Raw genomic sequence first — 11,268 nt, forward strand, 5'->3', positions numbered from 1 at the left:
ATGAAATTATTGAGCGCTCTCTCTCTCTCTCTCTCTCTCTCTCTCTCTCTCTCTCTCTCTCTCTCTCTCTCTCTCTCTCTCTCTCTCTCTCTGAACTACGACTCTCTGGCATCTTTTTCCTTCCTGTTTCCTCCTCCTCCTCCTCCTCTTGGAGACGAATGAGGAGGAAGAGAGGAAGGAGGAAATAAAGTGAGAAGGAGGGGAAGAGGAAGATTGATAAGGAGGAAGTGTGATAAATAAGAAGAAAAGAGGAGGAGGAGGAGGAGGAGGAGGAGGAGGAGGAGGTGATATTGTAAACCCTGTACTCCTTATTTGGAGGTTACTTAAAGTTTGCTAAGGAAGATGAGGAGGAGGAGGAGGAGGAGGAAGAAGAGGAGAAAATAATAAATGAAATATTTTGTCTTTTTTATTTTTCTTCATATTATTATTATTATTATTATTATTATTATTATTATTATTATTATTCGTAGTAGTAGTAGTAGCAATAGTAGTAGTAGTAGTAGTAGTAGTAGTAGTAGTAGTAGTAGTAATAGTAATTTTGCAGTTAATTTCACCACCACCAGCAAATGAGATCCCCAGGTAACGAACACACACTCACCTGTCTAATTAGAGAGTAATCACCTCTTATTACCTGGCGAGGAGGAGGAGGAGGAGGAGGAGGAGGAGGAGAAGGAGAAGGAGGAGGAGGAGGAGGAGGGTAATGAGCCGAGATACGTATACTTCTTGTTATAAAGGGAGGAGGAGGAGGAGGAAGAGGAGATAAATATGTATTGAATTTCGTCAGTTTAACTCTCTCTCTCTCTCTCTCTCTCTCTCTCTCTCTCTCTCTCTCTCTCTCTCTCTCTCTCTCTCTCTCTCTCTCTCTCTCTCTCTCTCCCTCGTATTTTTGACTGGACAAGTTGAATCAGTACACACACACACACACACACACACACAAAGAGAGAGAGAGAGAGAGAGAGAGAGAGAGAGAGAGAGAGAGAGAGAGAGAGAGAGAGAGAGAGAGAGAGAGAGAGGCTGCCCATTAACGTACGATACGTGTGTGTGAGTGTGATTATATGAAATGGAAGAAAAAGAAAACGGTACTTTTTATATCAAATTTTTTTTTCACTACTACTACTACTACTACTACTACTACTACTACTACTACTACTACTACTACTACTCCTACTTTTACTGCTACTATTATCACACCTGGCCTAATTAGCAGGAAATTGATGTAAATTAGCAATGCGGTATTCAAGTGTTGGAGGGAGGAGGAGAAGGAGAGAGGAGAGAACAATATGTACCATTCTCTCTCTCTCTCTCTCTCTCTCTCTCTCTCTCTCTCTCTCTCTCTCTCTGACTGTCTTCAGCCTCTCTCTCGCTATCACAAGCACATGCACAAGACTTTCTTCTTTCTCTCACCCCTATTCTGTCCACCTTTCTAATGCAAGAGTTAACCAGTATTGTCAATCAATCACCACTATTCTGTCCTCCTCTCAATTGCAAGAGTTAACTCTCTGCCTCTCGTTGCCATTGATCAGTGACTCTCCTACGTAAAATTAATAAATAAAATAATTTTATATATAAAATGAATGACCAATTAAATTAAAGAACGAAAGTTTTGTAAGCCTAATTTAGCCTAATCTAGCCTAGCCTAACTTAACTGAACCCAGTGTATCTGTCAGATGAAAATGCTAATGTCACTTCAATATTATTCTCAAGAAACTGTAAACTTTTTAATCAATTTCCTATTTTTGTAACTTGCTTTACTTTCTATCTTGTTTGTTTTCGTAATGATTTATTTCCCAGGCAAAAGTTTCAAATATTTTTGATCATAAAGAAAAGAAACACACAAATATATGTTAATTAATAAGGAATTTGTTTAATTTATTTATTTTTATCTCTTGAGAGAGAGAGAGAGAGAGAGAGAGGAGAGAGAGAGAGAGAGAGAGAGAGAGACCAAATGAAATATAATAGAGAACAAATTATGAGGGAAAAAGTAGAAAATAGAAACGAATTAAATAAATACATAATGTAATATAATACAGAACAAATTAGGATTAAAAAAAATAAATGAAGGGCAGAGTGACAATATACAGAGCGTGGTGCAGAGCGTACATTAACCTGTGGCAGACCAAGTTGTATAAATAATTTAATGCCGTCTTTAAAACGGTCTGATCCAATAAATACACGAGTCATGGGTGAAAAATGCAGGTTTCCTGTGTCCCTTGCACGTGCCAGCGATCAGCTGTAATGTTTGTTTACGTCATCACCTGACTGACAGGCCGTGAGGAGGGAAACACTGGGAGAGATGAACATATTATATAGATAGTGAAAGAGAAGACACAAGGAACACAGTAATGAAGAGAAACATGAAGGAAGCGCCGCTGAATGAACTAATCTTCCCTACAAGAAGCTGAACTTGAGAAGCAAGGACTGGATGGCCAAACTGGTCACAAGAAAAGAGGATTGTGTCTTTTCCAGGCATCCGTCTATCAGGACATAAGGACGCAAGGGAAGCTGTCAGAGTAAGTAGTACTCTTACAGACACATGTCTCAGTCTCTTTTTTTTTCGGTATTGTTATACCAGGGGTATGGGTGCGGGTGGCAGCACTGTGGAGGTGGCAGACTGGGAGAGGCGGGAACAGGGAGAGAGGGGAGACGCGTGGCCAGAGAGGAGGCCAGCGTGTGCCTGCCTGTTTTGGAAGTGTTTCCCTGCCTGTTGAGTGCCTGTCGTGCCCTGGGAGGCTTGTGGTGCCCCTGTAAACTTCTAAAGCAGTGTACTTGCAGAGGATTTGTCGATAAACCTAGGAAATAGTGCCCGTGTTTTCCCTTGTGCCCCGGCTGTGCCCCGGCCTCGTGTGTGTGTGTGTGTGTGTTGTCCCGGCGTCCCCGCTGCTCTAGTTTCTTGACCTGTGCCTGTGTGGATAACACGCCTTCCCGAGTGAGGGGTGGGCACAACAGTATTATTAGAAACATGAACCGTCTAACAGCCACGAAAAAAGAAATTAAATTTTTCGTATGGAGAAGCAAAAATCACAGGAATTTGGCTTTCTAAACTAACCTAATTCACTCACCCTTCTCTCTCTCTCTCTCTCTCTCTCTCTCTCTCTCTCTCTCTCTCTCTCTCCTCTCATCTCTCTCTCTCTCTCTCTCTCTCTCCTCTCTCTCTCTCTCTCTCTCTCTCTCTCTGTCAAATGTGCAGGTATGGCAAGTCCATGGAAGTAATGTTTGGCAGAGCAAAGGACTGACTTGTGTTCCTTATTAATAACAAACAAACATGAGCAGGCAGGGTGTAGTAATGTTTTGATGCTACACTGATGCATTGACAAATAATAATCATAAAATGGTTTATTAATAATCCAGTTAGGACTAAATTTATATTGTACTGAATAAAAAATAAAATGTGATAAATATACGCTTAAAATTAGGATCTTATTAACTAAGATGGTATTACAGGAGGAGGAGGAGGAGGAGAAAGTATTGTATTGCTGTACAGGAGGAGGAAGAGAATTTGTGTTGCTGGCAAGAGGAAGAGATTTTGTGTTGCTGGGAAGGGGAAGAAGAAATTTTGGGCAGTGATGGAGAACGTGGGTCCCTCCTGGCTGGGTCCTGCATCCTGGTGGTATGAGTTGCCAGCGCTGCATCTCTTCTACATTGCTGCCATGCCAGGTGACTGAGGCAGCCTGGCATATATAGCAAAGTGGAATGTTTATTATGGGCAGCTAATGTATGTGCACAGGAAAAATAAATGCTGGATTCTTTAAAAAATCAGTTTATCTGTATTTTACTGGAGAGAAAGGCCAAGCATAAGTTAAAAGTAATGTGTGGGATCCAAGGAATTAGTAATGTTTTCTTTGAAAGCTACTTGGATGAATTTCAATGGAGAAAAAGGTTCTGATAAACTGGAATGGCTGCCTTCACCATTCTTTTACTTGTCAATCAGTGGTAGGTGTCTGACTTCTTAAATATCACAGCCACACATGATGCCTGTCTCATGACACAAAAGTAGTACAGTTGAACACCACACTATAACCACTTGGGTTAACTCGGAAGGTTCACCCCTGTGGATGCTCCGTAACAAGTCACTCAAACTGCCATGCATCAGTGGCTTGCCTTACCTTACCTTACCTTACTGCAGTGTCTTATCCTCCAGTACATTAGCAACTATGGACCTCTACTCGTGTCTGTCTTATGTAGCTTGTATCATCTGCACTGCTGTCACCCTTGCACTTGTCAGCTTCACCAAACTTTCCATGTATATCTCCCCTGGTCTTTTTCTTCTACTCCCCTCTATCATTCCCCTCGGAACAGCATGACTGTGTATGAAGTGTTTATTGACTGGTGACAGCAAGGTATGTGGCATCAACCCTTGCTCTTGTAAAACTGAGCCTGGCCAGTTGCAGAACACAGTATGACAGTTTGATGCCATTTTCATGAGTAAATTTTAATTTTAAATGAAGTCTGACGGTATATTTCAACTTCCAAACCTAACCATGAAGTTTTGTCTCCCTGCACCCCTGAACAGTCTCACCAGCTGCCTTGCTTCACTCCCCTGGCCATGTGAAACAGGCAGGCCAGCAGCTGTCATGAGCCAGTCACAGTGTACACTATCACAGTGCATAGTATCTGCCCAGTCCAGTATTTCCATTCCTTGCATTAATGTATTTTATTTTATTTATTTATTTATTTTATGTAAGAGAGACACAGGCCAAGGGGAATAAATAGTGAAAAAAAGACCACTAAGGTGCCAGTCTCAAAAGAAAGGTCAGAATGAGAGGATAAATGTTTTAAAACCTTTGTCTTGAAAGAGTTCAATTCATAGGAAGGAGGAAATACAGAAGCAGACAGGGAGTTCCAGTGTATGCCATGAATAGATCCCCTTTTGTGTGTGTGTGTGTGTGTGTGTGTGTGTTTTATGTAGGAGGGACACTGGCCAAGGGCAACAAAAATTCAATAAAAAAAAATGGCCACTGAAATGCCAGTCCCATAAAAGGGTCCAAAGCGGTAGTCAAAAATTGAAGGACAAGTGTCTTGAAACCTTGTGTGTGTGTGTGTGTGTGTGTGTGTGTGTGTGTGTTTATGTAGTTGTATTTATCTAGTTGTAATGTATGGGAGGGGACCTATACTTGTGGTGTCCTGTCTTTGCATCTCATGGTGTTTAACCCTTAAAAAGATTGATGTATTCTCTGTACTTTCCCATCCCATTCTATGGACTGGATGGGAAAGCTGTTCATTTTCATATTCCTTGTGTAACTATCTTTTTTTTATCTTCCTTCCATGTCCTCTTGTATCTCTCATGTCCCACTGTATTAGGTCTTCTCAGGGAAGTGGGTGGCACAGGGGGTGACCTGTATGTGGAGGGGAAGGAAGGTGAGGCATGGAGACACTGTGTGTGTTGTGATGGGAAATGACATAGAGAGACTACGTTTGTTATGACAGGAAGTGAGGCATGACATTTAAACACTGTTTGTTATGACAGGGAATGAGGCTTGGAAACTTCCTTCTCACCCTGCTCTCTCTCTCACAGATCACTTCTCACCCTGCTCTCCCTCACACAGACCACTTCTCATCCTGCTCTCCCTCTCACAGACCACTTCTCACCCTGCTCTCCCTCTCATAGACCACTTCTCACCCTGCTCTTCCTCTCACAGACCACTTCTCACCCTGCTCTCCTTCTCACAGACCACTTCTCACCCTGCTCACCCTCTCATAGACCACTTCTCACCCTGCTCTTCCTCTCACAGACCACTTCTCACCCTGCTCTCCCTCTCACAGACCACTTCTCACCCTGCTCTCCCTCTCACAGACCACTTCTCACCCTGCTCTCCCTCAGACAGACCACTTCTCACCCTGCTCTCCCTCTCACAGACCACTTCTCACCCTGCTCTCCCTCTCACAGACCACTTCTCACCCTGCTCTCCCTCTCACAGACCACTTCTCACCTGCTTTCCCTCTCACAGACCACTTCTCACTCTGCTCTCCCTCTCATAGACCACTTCTCACCCTGCTCTCCCTCTCACAGAACCACTTCTCACCCTGCTCTCCCTCAGACAGACCACTTCTCACCCTGCTCTCCCTCTCACAGACCACTTTCACCCTGCTCTCCCTCTCACAGACCACTTCTCCACCCTGCTCTCCCTCTCACAGACCACTTCTCACCCTGCTCTCCCTCTCACAGACCACTTCTCACCTGCTCTCCCTCTCACAGACCACTTCTCACCCTGCTCTCCCTCTCACAGACCACTTCTCACCTGCTCTCCCTCTCACAGACCACTTCTCACCCTGCTCTCCCTCTCATAGACCACTTCTCATTCTACTCACCCTCTCATAGACCACTTCTCACCCTGCTCTCCCTCTCACAGACCACTTCTCACCCTGCTCTCCCTCTCACAGACCACTTCTCACCCTGCTCTCCTTCTCACAGACCATATCCCTCTTACCCTGTTCTCTCTGTCTGTCTCTTTCCCTCACAGGCCACAGTCTGCTGAAGCTGCGCAAGGCTCGGCCAGACCAGCGGTGGGTTGGGGCAGCTGGCATGGACAGTCGCAAGTATCGCATCTGTGGGGAGGCTGGCACTGAGCTGACCATTCCTGTCCCTACCGGCACCACTGTCTGGCTCGAGCAGCACCAGAAATTGCTGGGTGAGGATGCCACTCTCACCTTTTTCCTGATGGCACTCTCACCCTTTTCCTTTTTCACACCTGTCTTTATTTTCTCTTTGATCTCTTGTTAGGAGAATTTTTTTTATTGACAGGAAAGAATTGGTTCTGAAATAGACTGGTGGATGAATGGAATGGATTCAGTAATCATTTGTTAGTGTGTATGTGTGTATGTGTGTGTGTGTGTGTAGGATGGTTAAGCTGTAATCAGTAGAAATATTTCCCTAAGTTAAGGTGTGATTTTTATCTTTTCTTCCTTTTTTTTTTTTTTTCAGGTGAGATAAACTGTGCAGGAGACAAGGTGTTGGTGGCTTGAGGTGGGCAGGAGCAGCAACCCCAGCAACCAGTACAATGGGCAGAAGGGACAGGTGGGTACTGGTGGGACATCAGGAACACTGGCACTTCCTTGGCTTATTTATTTATTGATTGATTGATTTTCATGTAAGTGGGGCACTGGCCAACAGCAACAAAAGGTTAAAAAGAAAAAAAAAGGCTCACTAGAATGCCAGTCCCTAAAGAGAGGTCAAAAAGGATCATCAATAATTGGAGGAACAAGTGTCTTGAAATGGAAATCCCCTCTCATACAGGCGAAATGTACAGTGTGCATGGACAGATAAGGCACCTGTGCAAAGTTAGCAGCTGTGGGGGTGAGAAAAACTATGTACAAACCTGCTGGCTTCTTGCACTACCCCTTTTTGATGATGTGTTCTCATGTTCCTATGTTCTCGCATCCACAGGGACACATTGTGAAGCTGAAACTGAAGCTGTTGGCTGATGTGGGTCTGGTGGGCTTCTCTAACGCTGGCAACAGCATTAGGGAAGCCTGAGGAACAGTGGTGTTCCTCAGGGTTCTGTCCTGTCACCCACTCTTCTTATTATTCATTAATGATCTTCTAAACCAAACTTCTTTGTTCCTATCCACTCCTACGCTGATGATACCACCCTGCACTTTTCCACATCTTTTCATAGACGTCCAACCCTTCAGGAGGTAAACATTTCACGCAGGGAAGCCACAGAACGCCTGACTTCTGATCTTTCTAAAATTTCTGATTGGGGCAGAGCAAACTTGGTATTGTTCAATGCCTCAAAAACTCAATTCCTCCATCTTTCAACTCGACATAACCTTCCAGACAACTATCCCCTTTTCTTCAGTGACACTCAATTGCCCCCCTCTTCTACACTGAACATCCTCGGTCTGTCCTTTACTTATAATCTGAACTGGAAACTTCACATCTCATCTCTAGCTAAAACAGCCTCTATGAAGTTAGGTATTCTGAGACGTCTCCGCCAGTTTTTCTCATCCCTCAGCTGCTAACTCTGTACAAGGGCCTTATCTGTCCATGTATGGGGTATGCTTCACATGTCCGGGGGGTTCCACTCATACTGCTCTTCTAGACAGGGTGGAATCAAAAGCTTTTCATCTCATCAACTCCTCTCCTCTAACTTACTGTCTTCAGCCTCTCTCTCACCGCCACAATGTTGCATATCTAGCTGTCTTCTACTGCTATTTTCATGCTAACTGCTCTTCTGATCTTGCTAACTGTATGCCTCCCTTCCTCCCACAGCCTCGCTGCACAAGACTTTCTTCTTTCTCTCACCCCTGTTCTGTCCACCTCTCTAATGCAAGAGTTAACCAGTATTCTCAATCATTCGTCCCTTTCTCTGGTAAACTCTGGAACTCCCTGCCTGCTTCTGTATTTCCACCTTCCTATGACTTGAATTCCTTCAAGAGGGAGGTTTCAAGACACTTATTCATCAATTTTTGACTACTGCTTTGATCCTTTTATGGGACTGGCATTTCAGTGGCCATTTTTTTTTATTGGATTTTTGTTGCCCTTGGCCAGTGTCCCTCCTACATAAAAAAAAAAAAAAAAAGTCCACACTGCTGTGGGCCATCTCCAGCGCCAGACCCAAGGTGGCCAGCTACCCCTGTGAGTGTTCTGCACCTCTCTCTCCTTGTTCACATCATCTCCACTTTGCTCTGCCTCATGTTTGCTTGATTTTTTGACTGCACTGCTCATTGCCTTTAGTTTATACTGTTTCATGTCTTCTCTATATGTACTCTCTCTCTCTCTCTCTCTCTCTCTCTCTCTCTCTCTCTCTCTCTCTCTCTCTCTCTCTCTCTCTCTCTCTCTCTCTCTCTCTCTCTCTCTCTCTCTCTCTCTCTCTCTCTCTCTCTCTCTCTCTGTCCATGAATATGTCTGTCTGTGTGTGTGTCACCACACTTCAGGGCAGAAGTATTGCCATAGTTCACACAATTCATCATTTTCATCCCTGCCTGTGAGTCACAGCCTGCTCAAGGAAACATAGAACCATTCCCAAGACTAGACAAGCTTCACTATGAATATTCTTCATGCCTCTACTTTGCTAATCTGTCTTGGTCTCATGAAAGTTATGTAGAAGGTACTCTTTTAGGTACAAGTCATTGCTTCAGAAACATCATTAGTGCCATGTAATAAAACTTAAGACAGGAATTAATGACAGGAGAAGCATATAAAAAAATAATTCAATGAAATATATTATTATTATTATTAGTAGTAGTAGTAGTAGTAGTAGTAGTAGTAGTAGTAGTAGTAGATTTTATTTTATTTTATGAATTTAATTTTATTTAGATTGATTATTATTATTATTGTTATCATCATTATTATTATTATTATTACATATTATTTCTCCTTATCAGCATAGATAATATTGTGAGATGGAGGCAGTTGGCCAAGTGAATAAGTAAGTTTGGATAACCTGACTCAAGGTTTGTTATGTTCACTTTAAGACAAGAACATCATCCATTGCATAACTCAGGTCAAGGGCAAAAGGAAGTCAAGTGCTTGTAAACTTTACCTTAATATAATGAACAATTTATAGCAAACAAAGCTGCCTATTGAAAAATGAAAGGATAGACAGACCAGCAGATGTTACATCACAGCAGTTTGACAAACAGATTAAGTACTCTCATGATTCACTACTAAACTAGCAACAGTCACTTGTTATTCCACTTGTCACCAATACACTCCTCCCTCCAACAGGAAATAATAACATACACCATAAACTCACAATGGTTGATAATCACTGACAAACCACAAAGCACTTCACCAAAACCACCACCACAAAACAGCATTAAATAACATAACTGCTCTCACTGAATAAACCAAGACAAGTATCATGAAAACTGTACTTATCCACTGCATAGAGTGTAGCAGTCCCAAGCAGAGGCACAACACAGCTCACTACAGCCGACCAAGAATGTCTGTCAGCTTTACCTCCGGCCTGTGCCTAGGTTAAGCCCACCTGGGCCTGGCATGTACATTTCCATTGGCCAGCCACAATTCATCCCAAGCTTATGACCTGATTCCAACTTTGGTTAACTTGGAACTTGTAACTATAGATAGATAGATAGATAGATAAATATATTATTATTATTATTATTATTATTATTATTATTATTATTATTATTATTATTATTAAAATAGTACAGATACAACATATCAGACAAACACAAAATGCAAAATCAACTGAAGAGAAACAAAACAGCACATTACAAGCCTAATTTTATGCTGCTTTCTTGAAATAACTCATCATTTGAATTTCTAACTACTTTGTTCCCTCCGATGACGCTGCAGCCGACCCTGGGTGTGGTGAAGTACAGTGACATGCGGCGGCTGACCATCGCTGATCTGCAGGGACTCATCGAGGGTGCCTACTCCAACATGGGGATGGGGCACCGCTTCCTGTGCCACGTGGAGTGGACACACTTCCTCCTCTTTGTGGTAGACATCAACAGCTTCCGGCTGTCACCCAAACACCCATACTGTTCACCCACCGAGAATGTCATGCTGGTCAACAGGGTGAGTGTGTGGGTGCCCAGTGCCCTGCAGGGGTGTGTGGGGCTGAGGAACTTTGCGTGAATGTGATGTCTGTGTGTTTACAGTTTTGACTTGCTGTTGTGTTGTGTTGATTGGCAGCTTTACTCTCATTCTAACTAATAGGAGAGTTATTTGCTAGTGCTCTTAATACTGATTCTGTGCATTTATGGTTGTATGTGGACAAAATGCTTTAGTTTTGATTCTGTTTTTGTCAATTTATGACTTGGTGTTGGAACAGAACTCCACCATAACTTGGGGAAACTCTGTACAGTGTTGACATCTAGCCTACAATGAGTGCCTGGCTTGTGGCTTCCTTGGGGTTGTCAGACACACCCTGCTGGTAAACGCATGGATGTGAATTTGTGATCCCAAGTTTGAGTCATGTTGGAAACTGAGTCTTTGTGGCAGTGACAGGACAGTCGGTTGACCAAAATCCACTCAGGTCATGATGACCACCTCGGCCTGAGTGGTAACGTGTCAGACTCATGTTTCTGTGAATCCTGACAAAGGCGTGATCTCCTGTGAAACCCTCTCCTGGTTGATTCATCCTGCCACATCCTGTCTCCAGACCAGTGTCTCAGAGTCTGCATGATGCCCCAAGGCATGACATCACAGGGACAGCCTGTCATGTACTTACCCTTCACTCAAACACACACACACACACACACACACACACACACACACACACACACACACACACACACACACACACACACACACACACACACACACACACACACACACTGTCTTCATCTTTACTTTAA

At 43.3% G+C, this 11,268-nt stretch overlaps 1 protein-coding gene across 6 annotated transcripts in view; it reads left to right on the top strand.

The window, feature by feature from the left end:
- The window catches only part of LOC135098236 (uncharacterized), a 204,183-nt gene that overhangs the window by 180,420 nt on the left and 12,495 nt on the right, over positions 1–11,268 (top strand). For 2 of the 6 annotated variants that reach the window (XM_064000496.1, XM_064000497.1), the window contains 3 exons: positions 6,459–6,626; positions 6,920–7,012; positions 10,262–10,486. In XM_064000496.1, the coding sequence (XP_063856566.1) occupies positions 10,467–10,486 (20 nt within the window). In that variant the 5' untranslated portion in view covers positions 6,459–6,626; positions 6,920–7,012; positions 10,262–10,466. Of the gene's footprint in view, positions 1–2,315; positions 2,511–3,477; positions 3,655–6,458; positions 6,627–6,919; positions 7,013–8,522; positions 8,576–10,066; positions 10,487–11,268 lie in introns of those variants that run through there. The other 4 variants (XM_064000498.1, XM_064000495.1, XM_064000500.1 and 1 more) reach the window with 4 other exon arrangements.

Source organism: Scylla paramamosain, unplaced genomic scaffold, assembly GCF_035594125.1.
Source record: "Scylla paramamosain isolate STU-SP2022 unplaced genomic scaffold, ASM3559412v1 Contig51, whole genome shotgun sequence".
Classification (NCBI taxonomy): Eukaryota; Metazoa; Arthropoda; class Malacostraca; order Decapoda; family Portunidae; genus Scylla; species Scylla paramamosain.